General features: G+C 35.5%; 1 protein-coding gene across 2 annotated transcripts in view; it reads left to right on the forward strand.

The window, feature by feature from the left end:
* GRM5 (glutamate metabotropic receptor 5) overlaps positions 1 to 22,025 on the forward strand; it is a 661,865-nt gene that overhangs the window by 523,093 nt on the left and 116,747 nt on the right. For both annotated transcript variants that reach the window (XM_072616794.1, XM_072616795.1), the window contains exons 4-6: positions 4,259 to 4,505; positions 13,036 to 13,204; positions 19,230 to 19,356. In XM_072616794.1, the coding sequence (XP_072472895.1) occupies positions 4,259 to 4,505; positions 13,036 to 13,204; positions 19,230 to 19,356 (543 nt within the window). The remainder of the gene's footprint in view (positions 1 to 4,258; positions 4,506 to 13,035; positions 13,205 to 19,229; positions 19,357 to 22,025) is intronic.

Below are 22,025 nucleotides of genomic sequence, written 5' to 3' on the forward strand. Positions count from 1 at the left end.
TAACAATCATTTTAATCAAGCACATATATCATTCCTTTAACCAAGCACATATATTATTCACCTAGTTCAGAGGAGTCAACACCCTAAACTTCAAAGAAAATACAGAGAAATTAAAAGTAAACAGACATAATTTCCTCTGCCTGAATTCAATAGACAGTTCCAACTGTCTGACCATGGTTACCAGAGAGGGAAGTGCAACATATGGGTTCTCAAAGTCGAGGGGCTCTTTTAGTGGCTTCCCAGAGTCCTCATCTGGCCAAATAAACACTTCCAGTCAGTAAGCTCCAAAATAAAATTGCACCTCAGAGTCTTTATATACTTTTTAGAGCCAAAGGGCATCACATCCCTTGAAAACCAGTGCCTCATTAACAAAAGATGTGGACTGTCTTACAAATCTTACCAGGCCCTACAGTGGGAAAGATCCTCTTTAATCACATTCAAATAGAGGCATTATACTTCTTGATTGTATTAAAACAAAAACAACAAAAGATCTTATTTTACTTGCCATTATAGTCTCTCTTGAGTTTCTCCGTTGAAAAATGGGGATCATAATAGCACCTACTTCACAGAGTTGTAGGGAACTCAAATGCCTGTCTCTGAGAACTGGATTAATAAATGCTTATTCCCTTCTCCTACATACATATACACATACTCACTTGTGCATACACACACACAACACACAACACACACACACACACACACACACACACACACACACACACACACACACCTTGTATCTGGACATTCTGAAGTATATTCCACAATATTGCCTTCAATTTACTCTACATTGATTCTTACACAGATACTATCCATCATGTTTCCTTTGGCAACGAAGGACAAACACACCCCCTTCCTACTACTACCTCCCACCTACACCAGCACAGCCCTCCCTCACTCAAAACAAAGTCAAGTGCAAATATGTCATTATTTCTCTGATGACATGGTCGTCTTAGGCAATGAAGGATAAACACACACCTACACCTACAATTCCTGGATTTCCTCTAGGGGTTATATCTTCTAGTGATACATTTTAACTCCACAACACATTTTAACCAATCCTTTCTGTTTTAAAGATACAGTTGTGAGTCATATCCCACCAAATCTCTGTAATGCCTAAACCCTGGAAGGTCAAATGTACTGCCTCACATTAAGATAACTAATTTACTTTGTTTATTATATATATTTTGTGACTCTGCATATAAATGTCTGAGGTCATCAGTATTATTCCTCACTTCTTGAATACTGACTCTTGTGAATTCCTAATCTTCTTAATAATCATTCTTCTTCCTGTGCCATACTTTCTATATTCCACAGTATATGGGTTATCAGATTCATGTGATAGTTTTTCCCCCTACCCTCTTAAATCTCTAGGCAAATGTTTCTCTGTATGTGTGTGTGTGTGTGTGTGTGTGTGTGTGTGTGTGTTTGTGTTTTTCCCAGTTACCTTTAGATTCACTCCACCCTTGGACAAGATCTAGCTATTTCTGTATGATATGACTTGATTCAGGTCTTAAAATTCTAGGGTTGTCACCATTTTCTTAAGCAGTTATTCATTTATGATGCAAAGCTTTCTTTTCCATATCCCATACTTTTATTCAACAGTACAAATGGAATCAATACCTGTGCCTTTAAGGTCTTCATGACCCCTACAAATGTTTTCTAGGTTCCTCCTGGAAGTACCATTTCTTACCCACACACCTCAAAATCAGTTGTGTAGGGATTATGTGATTCACAGATATTGCAAGGCTCTCTATCAAGTCCCAAATTAACGCCCTAAAAAACATGACATATTTCTTCTGTTTATGTCAAGTTGAATAAATAGGTTTTGCACATGAGTTTGAAAATGAAATCAACTTAACAAGTACAAAGTGAAAAAATAATGGATCAAGAGCAGTTCAGCTGAACATATGCAGTATATTAGTGGACTATGAATTCAAGAAGTCAATAACGTAATTTAGCAGCTCCCCACCACCACCAAAAAAACAAAAGAGTGAATGTGACCTTAACCTATATTAACAGAGTCAAAATGTTGAGATCTATGGAGATGACAGACCTACTGTACTCTTCAACGGTCAACCTATATTGGCAGTATTAAGTGTATTTCTAAGAACTGCCTTTTAAGAAAAAAATATCATCCATAATCTTAATATCATCCAGGGTATGGCAACTAGTCCAGCTGTCTGACTGACAAAAAAAAAAAACAAGGCACATCACCTATAAAAACCTCTTTATTGAAATGAAAGAATTGTAAATAACTAACAAGATCTGTCTATCTACCTATCTATCATTTATCTAGCATCAATCTGTCTTTAATGATTCTGAATATAGCTAGGTCTCTATTAGTGTGAATGAGATTGTAAGCTTCTTGAAGTCAGAGACTTCTCTCATAGTGCCTGGCACATAGTAGGCACTTAATAAATGTTAATTGGTTACTTCACTGAACTGTAACAGTAGTTATGTTTGAATTCACATTGCATATTTTCACTGAGCTATAATCGATTGACATATTTATATAATTATAACTACAAATAGTGGAAATTTGAATATATATGACCTCTTCAGGGGATTTATTATTCACACTAACTAAGTTATAGTTATTATTTTCAGTGTATATACTTTATGTAAGTTGTTGTTCAGTTATTTCAGTCATGTATGACTCTTCATTACCCCATTTGGACTTTTCCTGGCCAAGATGCTAGAGTGGTTTGTCATTTCCCCCCCCTACTCATTTTACAGATGAGAAACTGAGGCAAATGGGGTTAAGTGACCTGTCCAGGGTCACCCAGCTAGTAAGTGTCAAACATCAGATTTGAACTCAGAAAGATTAATCTTTATGTATATATGTGTGTATATATTTATATAATATAATATAAATATGTTTACATTTATATAAATTTATATTTATGTAAATGTCTTATTAATGCATACATATGTATTTGTATATATGAATGTATGTAAAGGTCTGCATGTACACATGTGTATACATATACATATGTATATACACATATACATAAAGTTTAGAGCAGCTCGCTGGCTCAGTGGATAAAGCACTAATCCTGGAGTCAGGAAAACTCTTCCTGGGTTTGGATTCTTACTAGCTATGTGACTCTGGGTAAGTCACTTCACCCTGTTTACCTCATTTTCCTCATCTGTAATATGTGCTGGTGAAAGTAATGGCAAACCACTCCAGTATCTTTGCCAAGAAAATCCCAAATGGAATCACAAAGAGTTGGACACAAATGAATAATATATAATGTATGTATATGTGTATGTATGTATTGTACATCCATTAAATATATATAACCATGTATGTGTGTAATATAGATATATAAAGTTTTTTAAAAGGTCTCATACTATGAATGAAGGTTAGAAAGATATAGCCTAGACATATGTTGAATTTAAACACTTGATCAGTTGAATCCTTTGCTTTATCTTATGTGCTATTGTATATTCATCTTATATAATATTCTTGATTTATTTCTTATTCACAATCTTGATGATAAGATTCCCAAAGGCAAGGACTATAAGCTTCTGTCTAAACCTTACTTCTCCCCTATCACATAGCACAGTGCTCTGTATATAGCATGTGGTTAATAAATGATTTTGACTGATTGGTCATTAACATCTCCTTTTAAAATCTGTTGAACACTTTATCAATTAGCCACTTAAAGGAGAAGGGGGAAAAGAGATCTAAATATGACAACTTTGAAAACCTAGGATATAAGGACAAGATCTAACAGTATTCATTTAACTAGTGATGGATGTCTAGATTGCCCAAACTCACAGTTGTGAAGAGATGAGTTGAACAGTTGGCCAAGTTCCCTGGATTCTAACTTGTGTATCACAGGTTGATTGGAATAGGTAGCTCTTCCTCTAGTGTAATGATATTGTTACTACTTCAGTATTTCAGAAATCTGTGATTTCAAGAGTATGATTAGTCCCTCCACCATAATAGATCACAACCCTAACCTTCTGTTGATGAGTCTTTTCATCTTTAAATTTAGGTAGATTACTCTTCAGACAACACATGAACCATTATCACCACACTAATACTGCATGTCTCCAGATTAGCAGAACCTGCTACAGTTTGTGCTCTCATCAAAGAATTCCAGATTCCAGGATCATCATATGCATTGCATGATAAAGCATTAGGCGAGGAACTGAGTTGAAAAAAATATCTCTGATGGCATCATATTTGGTGATCTGTAATCAGTTTTGAGTGTTGCTTTCAAGTCTTTCTTTTATTTTTCTCTTACAGGTTCCCTGACTCTGACTACACAGTATGTCCAAGATTCTAAAATGGGGTTTGTAATCAACGCAATATATTCCATGGCGTATGGTCTTCACAACATGCAGACAGCACTATGCCCCGGATATGCTGGGCTCTGTGATGCTATGAAACCAATTGATGGACGAAAACTTCTCGATTCTCTGATGAAAACAAATTTTACTGGGGTCTCTGGAGATACAATTCTCTTCGATGAGAATGGAGACTCCCCAGGAAGGTATCATTACAGTTATTCCATGTATTCCATAATAACAGTTACAGGGTTATTATATGAAGGATATAGTTTGGGAAGTCCTTAGGCTCCTTACTTCCTAGAAGCAGCTGGTGGCACAGTAGATAGAGGACTGACATAGAGTCAGAAATACCTAAGTTCAAATCCAGCCTCAGACACAAATTGGGTATCCCTGGGCAATTTACTTAGCTTCTTTTTTCCTCATTGTCTTCAACTGTAAAATGGAAATAATAATAGAAGCTACATCAGAGGGTTGTAGTGAGGAGAAAATAAGATAACATTTTCCACAGCACTTAGCCCATTGCCTGACCCTCATTAGCATTCCCCATTAGGAAGTGTTCAAGGGAGGGAGAAGGAGGATCAATATCACCTTCCTCATTTTTGAGTAAAGGGTTAAGATTGAATGTCCGAAGTGTGGCTTGAGGGTTATGTACAAATTTCAGTAACCCAGGCCCAGACCTGAGTCCACGTGATCATGAAGAGTCAAGAGCTGGTTCTGTCATTTCTTGGCAAGCATTTGGTATCTTATTTAAAACCTATATTTCTCTTCTTTGGAATTGAAGCTATTTTGAGCACAGGAGGAATCACATTTCTTACAATCCCAAAGATAGGGCTAAAGTAGTGACATACTGTTTGCTCTTCCTGCCATGTGTTAGAAGGCATATTTTTATTGCATTGTCTTTCAGATGATGTCACCTTGGTTGAGGACTAAATTACAATTTCTCCTATACTTTTCACCTTTCATCATTTTAATAAAGGATCCTGAGAAATATGAAATTATATATGAGTATAGGTCAGCTACTGGTGACTCAGGAGATACCTAAAGACTTGCAAAGACAGACTTCTGAGCCCCCTCTATCCCTCACAACATCCCCACCTTTGCCTACCTCCATTATGCATGTATGTGAACAGGTCAAAGGAAAGGGTGTGTCTGAGAGATAGAGAGAGATTGTGAAATTTATCTTTTACAATTGAAAATGACCCTACAGATTGACAAGTGGTCACCCAACCTCTGCTTAAATATTCTCAGTGGCAGGGAACTCACACTCTCACAAGATGCCATTCTATTGTTGAGCAAATTTGTGCAAACATGAAAAGTACAAAAGTGGGGCAAGTTCCAGAGTGAAAAAGAAATGCTTAGCAACACAGATTATAACCCTTCTATGAGTTAGCAGAGAAATGCTAGGGAGTGGATTAAAGCACATTACAATTCATACTATTTTTAAAAAGTGAACCAGATCGTGTACTTTTTCATCATAATGGCTTGGGAGAGAAAGCTAAACCTAACAAAGGATAGAGTTTATCACAAATGATGAAATAGATAATTTGTTTGCCTAACTGGACAATTGCTTACATTCACAAGAGTGGGGTCTCTGAGTCAAAAATGGTAAGGACATCTTCTTAGCATAATTCCACATATTTTCCAAAATTGTACTCATCTGGATATGGCTATAGTCAAGGTCCTCATAACTATAATATTCTTAGGGAAGTACCTTTGCTTATGGTATTTTTTCTGTTTCTAATAATACCAATATAAGTTTGTCAAGAAATTGACAGGGACTGACTTCAATGAGTACCATTTGGATTTCTCTACTTCATTATGCTGAGAGGTCCTTATCAAACATTAAACTTTGGGGTCTGTGAATAAATGCCTATTATACAATATATTCTGGACACACAAAATTACAGACACCCAAACACAGAGAGAAAAAAACATAGAACTTCTGTGTGCACACATGACCACACACATACATTCTGAAAAAGAGTAGACATAGAAAAAGATAAAGATAGGAAAGAAAGGTGGTAGAATCAAAGATAGTCATTTAACTTTACACAAGTGTAAAGCTCTCATCAAAGAATACATTGTACCTTGTGGAAATGCATATTTGACTTTTTTCAAAATTCTCAAAAGGAAAGATATAATTCATCTACTAATATTACTGTTTTTGGAAGAGAAAACAATCCTCTAGCTTATTCTCCCTTAATACTGAAAGGAGCTAAGTTTGTTAGTATGTAGAACTTCTTGTGTGGGAACTCCTTTCTCCAATGAGATTACAATTGTGTATCATAATAGATACGCACATTTTTTGAGACAAAGACAAGTTAAGTGATTGATCTAATGTCACAGTTGTTAGAAAGACTGGAATTAAGAAGGACCAAGCTCTACAAATGGACACAGTAAAATCTTTTATCCATAAAGATGACAGAGATAGCAAAATACTTTGTTTTTAAATTTTGAAATAAAACATTTTGTGCCACTTGATGAGCCTTACCTTTCTAGTATTGTCATAAATAAGATTTGAGTTCACATCTTCTCCATTCCAAGTCTAGTATACTATCCACTACACTATTCTTCTGCTTTATGAAAATAAAGTAAACCAGAAATCCTTATATTTATTTTACTTGTCATAAATATCTTTTATAAAGAAAATTAAAATGTCATTCTCTATTAAGTGTGTCTTTGAAATGATAAAATGCAATATGGCTGACAACGATCAGAGTACTAATCTGCTTATAGCAGATTCTCCCTATTACATAACCCTAACAATTATACCTCCTTTCTATAATAAATATCTTGGATTTTTAAGAACTTTTAAAGTAACATTATGATTGAGGAAGTCAGGGAACATAAAGGTGGAAAATGAGATGTGAGAGAAGAAAGAGCCCTGATGTAGAAAGAAAACAATAGTATATACATAGTAGTATACCAGTCATTTCAAAAGCATTTATCCAGCATGTGCTATGTGCTAGGCACTGTGTCAAGCATGTGCAATACAAATATAAAAATGACATAGTCCCTGGCCTTAAGAAGTTTATATGTCTCTAGGGAAGACAGTATATACATAAATAAGAATATGAAAAATATATACAAGGCACTCCTCTCCTAAAATGTTTCCCATGTCATAAGACAATGGGTTGACATAGGCACTGCATTCATAGTTCTCCTGTAGTCTCATGTAGCTGGCACTCCTAAATTTGAGATCTCGTCATAGAATCTTAGAGCTACACAAGGTCTCAGATGTTATTTGGTCTGATACACCAGACTAAGGAAAATTTTGTCCTTTTTCTTTGTTTGCTTGGATATTATGAATATGTCAGGTGAAAGAACAGATTATAGGATCAAAGAATTAGAGCAAGAAAGGACCTCAGAGATCACCTAATTTATAAGACCCTCTGGTTTTACAAATGAGGGGATTGAGGCCCAGACAGACTAAAAGACTTGCTTAAGAACACACAGTATGTATCAGAGGTAGGATTTGAACTCTTTCTTACACATGCCAAATCTAGTTCTCTTTTGACTTCACATGCTGTTTTGTTAATCTCTACCAAATTCATAATGAGTCATGTCTTACCTAAGATTTAACCTTTAAATCAAAGCCTTAGACTTTAAAGCACTATATATATGAATTATTAATATTCTGTAGGTAAATCTGCCATATTATAGTAATTAAAATTTCTATACCCTAAAGGTTCATATTTAATAACTATAATAATTTAATGATTCAGAATAGAATAGTGCATTTCCTATCAAATAAAATGATGGAACAAGTCATTAACATATTTTAAAAGAATATAGAACTCTGTGCTGATGCCCTTTTTAATGTTTCTGTCAATTGTTAAAGAATACTTCTTCATCCCTAGATTTATTCTCCCTGTTAAGAAAGATCAACTTCTGGGGAACCTCAACCTCTCTCTCTTTGAAACAAATAAATCTAACCTCAAAATAAACAAGAAAGAAGTTAAGGGGGTGAATAGAGTTCTGGATGAGGTAGATGTGATAGACCTCTGAAGAAAACTGAATGGGGATAGAAAGGAGTATACCTTTTGCTCATCAGTATATAGCACATACACAAAAATTGACCATGTGCTAGGGCATAAAATCCTCAGTCCAGTGCAGAAAGGCAAAGATAGTGAATGCATCCTTTTCAGATCATGATGCAACAAAAATTATATGTAATAAAGGGCCATTCCAAAACTTCTTTGGAAACTAAATAATCTAATCCTAAAGAATGAGTGGGAAAAACAACAAATCTTAGAAACAATAAGTAACTTTGTTCAAGAGAATGACAATAATGAAACAACCTATCAAAATTTATGGGATACAGTGAAAGTGTTTCTTAGGGGAAGTTTAATATTGAATGTTTACATGAATAATATAGAGAAAGAGGAGATCAATGAATTGTGCATGCAACTGAAAAAGCTAGAAAAAAAAAAACAAAATGAAAATCTCTAATTAAATACCAGATTAGAAGTACTGAAAACCAAAGGCATGATCAACAAAACTGAAATTAAGAAATCTACTTAACTAGTAAATAAAACTAAAGGTTGGTTTTATGAAAAAAGAACAATGAAATTGATAAACCTCTGGTCAGTTTGTTTTAAAAAAGAGAGAGAAGAAAGCCAAATTGCCAATATTAAAATGAAAAGGTGAACTCACCTCCAATGAAGAGGAAATTAAAACAATAATTAGAAATTACCTTACCCAACTATATGTCAATAAAGTTGAGAATATAAGTGAAATGGATGAATATTTTAAAAATATGTAAATTACTTAGATTAATAGAAGAGGAAATAAAATACTTAAATAACTCTATCTCAGAAAAAGAAATCAAACAAGCCATCAATGAAATCCTTGGAAAAAGTCATCAGGGCCAGATGGATTTACAAGTGAATTTTATCAAACATTTAAAGAACAGCTAATTCCAATGTTATACAGACTATTTGGGAAAATTGGCAAAGAAAGAGTCCTACCAAATTCTTTTATAATACAAATATGATTCTGATATCTAAACCAGGATGATCCAAAACAGAGAAAGAAAATTGTAGACCAATTTCCCTAATGAATATAGATGCAAAAAAATTTTAATAAGATATTAGCAAAAAGATTGCAGCAACTTATCATGAGAATAATACACAACAATCAGGCAGGATTTATACCAGGAAGGCAGGATTGGTTCAATATTAGGAAAATTATCAGCATTCTTGATCATATCAACAACAAAACTGACAGAAATCATGTGATTATCTCAATAGATGCAGAAAAGGCTTTTGACAAAATACAACACCCATTCCTATTGAAAACACTGGAGAGCATAGGAATAAATGGAGCCTTCCTTAAAATAATAAGTAGCATCTACCTAAAACCATTAACGAGCATTATATGTAATGGGGATAAGCTAGATGCATTTCCAATAAGATCAGGGGTGAAACAAGGATGTCCATTATCACCACTATTATTCAATATGATACTAGAAATGTTAGCTTTTGCAACAAGAGAAGAAAAAGAAATTGTAGGAATTAGAATAGGTAAAGAAGAAACTAAGTTATCACTCTTTGCAGATGATATGATGATGTACTTAGATAATCCTAGAGAATCAAGTAAAGAATTACTTGAAATAATAAACAACTTTGGCAAAGTTGCAGGTTACAAAATAAACCCACATAAATCATCTGCATTTCTATATATTACTAACAAAACCCAACAATAAGAGATAGAAAGATAAATCCTATTTAAAGTTACGGTAGACATTATAAAATATTTAAGAGTCTACCTGCCAAAACAAACCCAGAGACTATATGAACAAAATTACAAAACACTTTTCACACATATAAAGTGAGATCCAAAAAATTTGAAAAACATAACTTTCTCATGAGCAGCCTGAGCTAATAAAATAAAAATGACAATTCTACCTAAATTAATTTACTCATTCAGTGCCAGACCAATCAAACTACCAGAAAATTATTTTCTAGAGCTAGAAAAAATAATATCAAAATTCATCTGGAAGAACAAAAGGTACAGAATATCAAGGGAATTAATGAAAAGAAATGCTAGGGAAGGTGGTCTAGCCATATCAGATCTCAAATTGTCTTATAAAACAGAAATCATCAAAACCACCTGGCACTGGCTAAGAAATAGAGGGGTAGGTTAATGGAATAGGTTAGGTATACAAGACACAGTAGTCAATGATTATTGCAGTCTACTATTGGATAAACCAAGGACCCCAACTTCTGGGATAAGAACTCACTCTTTGACATAAACTACTGGGAAAACTGGATAATAATGTGGGGAAAACTGAGCATAGACCAATGCCTGACAACATACACAAGAATAAAGTTCAAATGAGTACACAATCTAGGTATAAAAGCTGATATTATAAACAAATTAAGGGAGTGAGAGAGAGTGTATTTGTCAGATTTATGAAGAATGGAGAAATTCATGACCAAACAAGAGATAGAGAACATTATGGGCTGCAAAATGGATAATTTTGATTACATTCAATTACAAAATTTTTACACAAACAAAGCCAATGCAAACAAGATTAGGAGGGAAGCAGAAAACTGGGAAAGAATTTTTACAAATAGTGTCTGTGACAAAAGGCCTTATTTCTGAAATATGTAGAGAATTGAGTCGAATATGCAAGAATACAAGTCATTCCCCAATTGATAAATGGTCAGAACACATGAACGGGCAGTTTTCAGAGGAAGAAATATGAAAAAAATTCTCTAAATCGCTATTGATTAGAAAGATGCAAATCAAAAGAACTCTGAGATACCACATCACACCTATCAGATTGACTAATATAACAAATCAGGAAGATGATAAATGTTGGAGAAGATGTGGGAGAGTTGGATCACTAATTCATTGTTGGTAGAGTCATGAGTTGATTCAACCATTCTAGAGAGCAGTTTGGAACTATTCCCAAAGGGCTATAAAAATGTGCATACTCATTGACCCAGCAGTATCACTTCTAGGGCTGTATCCAAAAAGAGACCATAAAAATGGTAAAAGGACCCACATGTACAAAAATATTTATAGCAGTTCTTTTTGTGGTGGCCAAGAGCTAGAAATTGAGGGGATGTCCATCAATTGGGGAATGGTTGAACAAGTTGTGGTATATGAAGGTAATGGAATACTATAAGAAATGACTAACAGGCATACTTCAGATAAACCTGGAAAGATATTTTTGAACTTATCCTGAATGAAATGAGTAGAACCAGGAGAACATCATACACAGTAATAGCCATAATATGTGAGGATTTTTTCTGATAGACTTAGCCCACCACAGCAATACAAGAAACTAAAACATTTCCAAGTCTCCTGATGTAAAATGCCATCCACATGCAGAAAAAGAACTATAGAATCAGAACACAGAATGAAGCAAACTATTTTCTTTTATGTCATGTTTTGTTTTGGTTTGGTTTTTCTCATGGCTTCTCCCATTCATTTAATTCTTCTGTGAAACATGACTAATGTGAAAATGTGTTTAATAAGAATGTGTGTGTAGAACCCATAAAAGATTGCATGACATCTCAGGGAGGGAGGGAGGAAGGAAGGGGAGAAAATTTAAAACTTATGGAAGTGATTGTTGAAAACTGAAAATAAATAAATTAATTAAAAAAGTCAAACAAACAGAAAAAAAGATTAACTTCATCAAAGATGCTGCAGACACCTGCACAAATCCATGGGAGCACTAAATTAGATCTTCAAGGAACAATAGAGGGGATCTATTGCACTGTCTTCAATTTTAGTTGAGGAAATTGATGCACAGTTAAGTTATTCTCACAAAGTCACATATGTAGGTAATTACTGACAAAAATCAGCATTTGAATCCAGCTCCTGTGACTCCAGAGCCTGTGCCCTTTTAATCATATAGTATTACCTCTCCCTTTTGATAGTATTCAGAATAAAGAAATGTTATTGCATTTGTTCGTATATAGGAGATGAAACAAGAAAATGAAAAGCATTTCCAACTTGCAAGAACCCTAATGATACTTATTTAGACAATTTGGGAAGATACCCAAATCACCCTCTTTCAAGAAATGCTGGTTTTCTTCTCTATAATAAGAATAATTATAACTCTTTTCTTTTGTATACTTCAAGACTAGTCTGAAATAATGAAAGGGATGAATTATAGAACATTTTAAAATAGAAATGCAGTTGTCTTCTTTAATAAAGCTCCAGATAAAGCATCATGACCAAATAGCACACATGACATTTTTCAAGGAGCTTTCACATCCATTTTCATCTAGGAGCCTTATAATACCAATGTGATATAAGCAAAATGGAGATTATGGCAGGTGAAGTAATTCATGCTTCCCCTCCCCTCCAATACCAATCATACATGAGGATTTTAACACTGTCCTGATTTCATATAATTTTCAAGTGCATGTTATCTCAGAGGAAAATGAGGATCAGGGGATGGGGGAGGTAAGTGGTGGATGATTTATCTAAATTTTCATAAGTAGTAGGCAAAATGCTGGAATCTGAAACCATGCTCTTTTCTCTAAATAATGCTACTTTTACATTTTAAACTTCAGGTATGACCTGAAAGTCATCACAAAGTAGCAAGATATGTCAGATGTGATATGCAGAATTGAAGGCTTGACCAATCATCTCCAGATTGTTATATGAAGTATGGCCAGTTTGAAAGTCACAGATGTGATAGCTGATGAAATAATAAGATTATTGCTTGTGGCTATCTCCCAGTTGAATAATCACCTTCTTGTTCCAAAGGTATGAAATCATGAATTTCAAGGAAATGGGGAACAACTATTTTGATTACATCAATGTGGGCAGCTGGGACAATGGTGAACTGAAAATGGATGATGATGAAGTATGGCCCAAGAAGAGTGCCATCATTCGGTCCGTGTGCAGTGACCCATGTGAGAAAGGCCAGATCAAGGTAAATAGTGCTATGGTTTGCAAGTGAAATATATAACTTCCTCAAATCTATTTATTTTTATTGTAATTTTCAATTTCCTTATGAGGTTGTAGGGTACATGAAGGAAGGATTATTTATTTTTACTCTTTTTAAAACTGTCTACAGGGTCTAGTGTCAAATTTGCAGAAAATATATTCTTCTCCCTCTATCCACTTCTCACTCTTCCCTCCCTGCTTTCTTCCATTCTTCTTTTCTGCTTTTCTTTCTTTCTTTCCTTCCTTCCTTTCTTCTTTTTTCTTTCTTTCCTTTCTCTTAGTAATGTTGTTGACTGACTGAATAATAATGATGATAATAACTAGCATTTATGTAGTAAAGTTTATAATATGCTTTACAAATATCTCATTTTATTCTTACAACAATCCTGAAAAGTAGATGCTATTATTATCCTCATTTTACAGGAGAGAAAACTGAGGCAGATAAAAGTTAAATTATTTGCCCAGGGTCACATAAGCAGAGTAAATATTTGAGGCTCGATTTGAACTCAGGTTTTCCTGACTTCAGGTCCAACCCTCTATCCTCTCTACCACCTAGCTACCAAAGAAGGAGAATATGACTACTCCTAATTAACTCCAGTGAACCACTGTGAGAAAACCACTGGTGAGAATTAGTTATTCATATTTAGAAGCTATGCTCAATCATTTTTTTCAGTGAACTTAACCCTCTTTTACATTCAGCAATGTAGTATAATGGAAAGAATGTTGGCCTTGGTGTTAGAAAGGCTTAGTTCAAATTCTACATTTGACAATCTCTAACTATGTGAACATGAAAAAATCACTTATCTCTGAATTTCAAGCAGCCTCCTGATTCTATAAGTCATAGGCTAGAAGATGGATGGCAAGTTGCCTTCAAAAATAGAGTTCTCATACTGATAAGATCACCACTCGTTGAGGTATCTCAACAAGGTTAGGAACTGACAGAGATACACAAGAAAAAAAACTACCAAAGCCTAGCAAGAGGCTATTAAAAAAATCATAATCATGATACAAGATGACACCATAAGATACATACAAAATGCTATGGGAATTTCCAAAAGATACTTCTGGCTGAGTTGGAGAAAGGAGAATTTCAGGGAGGAGGTGGCATTTGGGCTAATCTTTCAAGGTGAGTTAAGATTCTTGAAGGCCAAAGACTAGAGGAAAGGAAATCCATGTTGAGGGAAAAGGGGAACAAAAACATAGTGCTGATGAAAGTGAATCAAATGTTTGCGCAAAGATGAGTAGGTTAGTTAGGCTGTGGAGAATAGAAGGACTCTGTCGACCAGTTGTTTGGCCTTTATAAAGGCAAACACCTCTGAGAGCCATTTCACTCAGTCTTGCTATGCATTTTTCTTCTTATTAAATCCCAAAGAAACTGACATTGTCTTTTAAGAATTATTATAATATTATATATATATAATATTATTATTATATTATATTATTATAATCCATCTAAACTAGAAGGTTTTAATCTTTTTGATCATGGTCTCTTTTGACAGTCTGTTGAAATCAGTGAACCCCTTCTTGGAATAATATTTTTAAATGCATACAGTAAAATGTATAGAATTGCAAAGTAAACCAATCCTATACATAATAATGACAAAAAAAAAAAAATAAGATTACAAGCCTATGTTAAAAACTCCTGAATTAAACCACATTTCTCCATCATCTATTTTAAATTATAATTGATCACATTTGCTTAAGAGGAGTTGGGGCCATAAATGAAATCCTGCTATAAGAAAAAAGACCTTCTGTCCTTACTGTTGTCAGGATAGAATATATGGCAGATGGATTGGCTGCCCTGAAAAGAAAGGGAATGACGATGAAAGGAACTTAGCACCACCTCTTTAATTCAACATGAGTGTAGAACAGGATGTAACAGGAAAATATATATACATATATATATATATATATGTATATATATACATACATATATGTATACATGTAGGTGTATATATATATATATATATATATATGTATGTATATATGAAATCCATTCTGAGGGATGAGAAGAGAACATATTATGTTGCCACCATCAATTCAAAAATAGACTGTAGGATCCCAATTTTTCCTGAGAAAGAGTATGAACTGATTTTGATCATTTTTTTCCTGTGGATGTTCATGAGCCAATGCAAATTGAACAGTAGGGGGTCAATGGGTTTCCAGGAAAGGAAGTGGTTGCCTTTGTTTTTCAGGCATGCTGAGACTCTGGGGGAAAGAACCCCTCATTATTGGAAATATCACCATTCATGTTGTTTCGCTGGCTGTAATGGCTAAAATACTGTTTTTCTTCTTGGAAGTGATAATTGTCCAGTACTGTCACCACTGAATTTTATTGAAATTTTCCTGGCAACAAAACTCTTAAATTTTACCAGCTTAACCACTAAATAGGCAATGGTATGTGGCGAGAAAATAGCAATGGATTAGGGAACAAGGATCTTGAGACCAACATAAAAGAAAACCAGTCTCAGGCCTTAGTTTTACGTGCAGGTAAAGAAGGCAAATAAAGCAAGGGCTATGTTTGGATTCTTTAGCTGCCCCCAAATCACCTTCTGTCTCTGAGAAAAGTTTAGCCTGACTCATTTGAATGAGTATCTCTATTCTACAGTTATAGAGTGTTAGAGCTGGGTAGGATCTTAGAACTTGTTTATTCCTCGCATAGTGGCCAGCTCATGGCACCTTAGCAAGTTTGAGAAAAGACAACTGATTTTAATTTTATCATTGTCATCACATATTGCTTTGCCTATTACTACACTTATTCTATGAGATATATTCAGAATGTGTGTTATACATATTATGTGATTATTACATATATTTGGTGCATGTGGTTATAATGCAAATAAGAACTGTGATAAGAATTTCAAGACAATTTTATTTTGTTTCAGTTTATTTGAATACATATTAGTAGCCCCAAAAGATCAGTGTGTATGTGTGTACATGTATATGTAGGTGCACATAGATAGTTCTGATTCAGTTGTCAAATTATTTTAATTATTTTGGTTGCTTTAAAAACAGAAGAGATAAAATAGTTAATTGCATGCCCAGAAGCCTGATCTAGGCTTTTGACAGCACTTCTAAGTAAGTGAAGTCATGATGACTAGGAAAGAGTGGTTCAAGTGATTAACTGAATTATACATATACATACACAAACACACACACACACACACACACATATTACATAAAAAATGGAGACAAAGATAATTGTAGAACAAAACTCCTAAACAAAGGATCAGTCTAATAGTAACAGAACCAAGACTATGAATGTTTGTTCTTGAGGAAAGATCAGTGAAGGACATGCCTTACCTAGAATATAACTTAAGAGGGGAAGTCTAACCCAGGACATGAGAAGATTCTATGCTGCTGCTGCAGAGACAGGAAGGGATGGAAAAGCAATGGGCTAGTGTCTAAAGGTACAGCCACTGGTGAGGAGGAAATGTACCCTAGCATACTGCAACTGGCTTCCCCTTAGGGTATTTTTGTAACCTCTGATTTTGTTATCCAAGGTCAAAATCCAAGCTTCTTAATCCCTGAAAAGTGATAGATATTTTCTTAATGATGCATTGATTCATTTGAGACCAGTCTTGCTATAAACAAGATGAGCTTTCCGAATAAAAGTCTTTTGAGGGCAGAAAAAGGACTAAATTTGTAATTTCATCAATGTAAGGATCTCCTAGATAAAGAAACTCCCTCTTCTAATGTACATTGGCTCTATGTCTGCCATTTACAGTCTTAGCAGTATACTTAGGACGTGGAGAGTTTCAGCAGCTTACTCAGGATTATTCAATGTGTCCTAGGTGAAATCTGAAGGTCTTCCTAGCTGTAACAGGTCTCTGTCCATTGTGCTAGGCTATATTTCCAGGAAGAGATTCCTGGCTGAATATTTGAAAATCAGAGTCTCTGGAGTGAATGTAAACTAAATGTACCTGTTATTTATCCAACAGAAAAAGGAGGAAAGTCCAGAGTTTGATAACGCAAAATAACGAATGATTCAATCAGCCATTTACTTTTGGGCTTGAAACTTTTCAATAGGGTTTTTTTGAAAGCACAAAAGCAGTTTGTAGTGGTGGGTAGGGTACTGGGCTTAAAATCCAGAAGAACTGGATTCAGATCCTTCCTCTGACACTCATTGGTTGGGCAATGAACTTAGCTTCTGTTTACTTCAGGTAACCTGCTGGCACTTATTTACTAAACTGTAGACACTATGTTGGTGGTAGGAGGTCTAAATACTTATGGAAATCACTTATGCAAATCAAATGGTCTTGATTTAGTGGTGTATTTTTTACCAGTCTTATTTATGATTTTCTTAAAATGTGTTATGTATACCACTTGAGAATGAAAAAGATGTTAGAGATCAGGAAACTGTGGACTTCAGAATAATGTTTGTTTGCTTTTAATGCAATGCACAAAATTATAAAAGAACCAACTATATTGAAACACAGTTATTAAACAACTTTTCAAAATAAGTTCACAGAATCCAGGTTTGGAAATCCTGGTCTAGAAGTCTCTTTATTAACAGGAGGGAGCCCACTTAATAAAGGGGATGAAAACAGTGCCATAGATAATCTACAGAGTGCTTAATCAAAAATCATCAACGCATTTCTATATAGGTAGATAAACTCACATGCACTCTCCCCTGAAGTCCTATTCCAAGGCTGCATCCTAGTGTGGAAGTCACCCTTGAGTGCTTCATGGCTATGTGATTTGAAAGCTCTGACAGGATGCACCAAGCTACAAGGTGTTTGAGTATAACAGGACAAGGAACAGGATGACTGTTGCCCAGGGTTTCAGGAAGACCCAGGGATTTCATCCTCAGAAGGCTGACCACCTGGTAATGAATGTTTTGGCCGCAGCAACTCGGGGAGACTTTCTACCGATTTATAGGCATCATTCTCCTGTGCATCAGTCCTGCATCACCAGCTGTGCCTATTAGACATTTCAAACTGAGTGTCCTGGAGATATCCCAGATTCAACCTGGTCTAAATAAAACTCATGATCTATCTTTCCCCACAAACCTATTTCTTTCAAGACCACCACCATCCTTCCAGTCACCTAGGTTTGTAATCTCAATATCATCTAATCTCAATATCATCCTTAACTCCTCACTGTCCATTAGCCCACGTATCTAAATAGTTGCCAGATCTTGCCATTTTTACCCTTACAATGTCCAACTCCCTTCTCATTACTCTCAGAACCACCATTTAGACCAGGTTCTCCTTCTCTATCATCCGGATTATTTCAATATCTTCCCAATTGGTCTCCCTGCTTCAAGTCTCTTCCTTCCCTCAAGTCTCTCTTCTTCCTCCTCATAGTTCCCAAAGTGATTTTTTTTCTCCTAAAGTGCAGAAATGGCTGCACCCTTTCCCTACTCAATAAACTCCAAGGGTTCCCTATCTCTGGGATACAATACAAAGTACTCTGTTTGACTATTAAAATCTTGTTTAACCAGTTGCCCAAGCCAACTTTCCCATCTAATCTTCATGTGCTGTCCTGTCCAGTCAAACTAGCCTTTTTTCTACTTCTTATATACAACACTCCCATTTCCTATCTTCATGCCTTTGCATTGGTCTTTCTTCAGTCCTGGAATAAACTTTCTCCTTCACTTTGCTTCATTTAATCCCTTCCTTCCTTCAAGACTCAGCTCAAGTATTCCCTTCTACATGAAAACTTCCCTAATCCCCCTACCTGCTGAAGACAATCACTCCTTGGACATTATCTCATATTCAGTTGGTGCTTATTCTGCATATTCTTAAAAATAGAAATCTCATCTTCCCTAACAAAATGTAAGATCCTTAAGAAGAGGTCCTGTTTCATTTATATGCCCATTGCTAAGCACAGAGTATGTCCTAAATAAATATTTGTTGATTGGTTCATTGAAGGGGGTTTGTGTTGTGCAGTGTTCAAGAAAATGCTATGCCAATGGACTTCAAATGCCTTGGGGGGTTTTAAAGTATATTCACAGGCACACATATCAGTTGAGTAAATCTAATTATGCTATTAAATATTCATTTTAGGTGATCAGAAAGGGAGAAGTCAGCTGCTGTTGGACCTGTACTCCATGCAAAGAAAATGAGTTTGTTTTTGACGAATACACATGCAAGGCATGCCAACTTGGCTCCTGGCCCACTGAAGATCTTACAGGTAAACAAATGGTGATGTCACAATATGCAAGATTGTTTTCCAAATTGAAATCAACAGGGAAATGCCATATGGCACAGACAGCAGCTGATTATATCAACAGTGGATTTCAAATCATTTGGTCTTGCTCAAGAAATCAGGATGAAAATATGAATTTCTTGGGTTTGGAGAATGTCTGAATCTTGGATTCACATAGATTACAGAATGTTAGGATCACAGGATTATAAATTGAGGAGAAGAAATGCCCTAAAATTAAGCAATCCAACCAAACCTCCAATTTTATATATATATATATATATATATATATACCAATATGCTTGCTTTTAATAGTTATGCAATAGCCACAGCTAAGGGGAAGCTAGGTAGCAGTGGATAGAGCTCTGGGTCTGGAGTCAGAAAGGTCTGAGTTCACACCCAGATGCTAACCCTTAATAGCTTTATGACCCTAGACAAGTCACTTAACCTTATTTGCCTCAGTTTACTCATCCTGCAAAAATGATCTGGAAAAGGAAATACCAAACCACTCTTAACAACAGCCACAGTTTCCTCAAAAGAAAGTCATTTGCTAAGATAGCATAGTAAGATGGCCCTACCTGGGGCCACAATGCCCACTAACATACACAGTGTCAGTGGGAAAAGTAGATGCTGGTAGTAAGGAACGCAGGTAGGCAACAGCAATTCACATCTCCCAAACTACAGGGTTCTCATGGTCTTCCCCTTAATAACAGTATCTTCACATTGAACATCCCAATCCCCCCTCCCAACCATCATATATCTCTGCTAGGAAGTTTACTTACCTGAGCTTCCTATTTCTCCTCCTCTTGGCAGCTCCATTTTGACCCCCAAAGCTAGTTTTCCCTTGAATCCATAGTGAATCAAAAAGGATCTTAGGAGTGGTTCACTTCTCTGATGCCAGAGGGCGATGCTCCTTGAAACTGCTTCTAGTACCCATTTCTCTATTTCTGTGTCTCTAGTAGCTACCCTATGGAAGGTCATGGTAAGCTGATGGAGGTTGTGGAAGGGGGATGAAATCTGAGTCGTTTGCCTCTCAGACAAAGTCTGAAATCTCTGAAGAGTTTTGAGAGGATAGGAAGGTTTACTGCCCTACACACAGCTCCACCATCTCAAGTTATTCTATTTTAAACCATTTTGGCAGAGCTCCAAAAGATAAATTACACTTTAATGAGGAAATGGAAGCCAAAAGACACTAAGTGACTTAAACAAGGTCCTATAGCTAGTAAGTGATCGCAACTACTCCTAATCTGTTCTTTCCACTGCATTGTACATTTTGGTGCAAAGCCCTGTTTGCCCCTCGTGTGTACATTTTAGCCATTAGCACCAGATGCCTCTGATTAGTGAACATACCACATAATGCTGCAATAAACTAGAACTGTTTGCTTTCTTCATAGCATTCAATTCTACAGTGTTATATGTGACACTATACTGCTTCAGAAAAGGCCATTTCTGACTTGGCAGGGCTGAAAATGGAGGGTTTTTTTTTTTTTTCCCTCAAGCAGTTCCATTTTGTCCATAACTAAAACTGGCTTAAATTGGAAATCATTTACTTCCATTTGTTAATTCATTTTTCATTCATTTCATAAGCACTTATTAAATACCTTTGATTCATTTAACAAATGTTTATTAAATAGTCAGCTAAGTACAAAAAGCTGTTGCTTTTGAATAGTAGAAAAAGCTCAGGACTTGGAATCAGGAAAATCTTAGTTCAAATTCTGCCTTAGACACTCTTTATCTGTGTGAAGCTGGACAAATCACTTAATCTCTCTACGCCTTGGTTTCCTGGCCTGTAAAATGGGGGTAATAACATCACCTACCTCCTGCAGTTCTTGTGAGGATCGAATGACAACATATATAACGTGCTTTATAAATCTTAAAGCACTATATGAACGCTACCTGCCATTTCATTATTGCAATGATTATTAATCTCCTCTCTATGTCAGGCAGTATGCTTAGGGCTAGAATTATAAATACCAAACTAAGGGAATCCCTGCCTTCAAGAAGCCCATATTTTCTTTAGGTTAAGTAAAATGTTTCAACATGCCAACATAAGTACAGTTAGTTCTACATGAACACAACATGTGCATTTCTAAAAATCACTGTGCTATGTAGAACCTTAAAATAAAAAACACAGAACTTAATGGAAAAAAAAAGAATTGAGACACAAGACAAAATCTTCATTAGTGACACATTAAAAAAGATAGGAAAATTTAAAAAATGATAGGAACCTAATAAAATGGTAGCACAGATTTATCATGTTATAAGGTTAGAAATATATAAAGGAATGACAACATCACAGGGTTCTAGCTACTGCTCCTTCCGTGCCTAGGTTCTTATGGAGTGAGAGGGCTGCCTAGGTGGGCTGCAACTCCAGGAAGAAAGTGGAAAGATAGGGTGAAGCTTGCGGGCCTAGACGGGACCAGTCCTTGCTTGCCCACAGCTCCTACTGCACAAGAAGATATGGCACTGTATCCGTAAGCTCCCCAACATACATGGGGGACTGCTATCACAGGTTCTTAGATCTGCATTCATAAACAGAAAGGCAACTTTTGAGGAGTTAACAGTCACTTTTAATCAAGCACATGTATCATTTCGTTAGTTCAGAGAAAACACAGAGAAATCAGACAGCTTCCAAAACTGGCTGCCCATTACATACA

The sequence above is a fragment of the Notamacropus eugenii genome, chromosome 5, assembly GCF_028372415.1.
Source record: "Notamacropus eugenii isolate mMacEug1 chromosome 5, mMacEug1.pri_v2, whole genome shotgun sequence".
Classification (NCBI taxonomy): Eukaryota; Metazoa; Chordata; class Mammalia; order Diprotodontia; family Macropodidae; genus Notamacropus; species Notamacropus eugenii.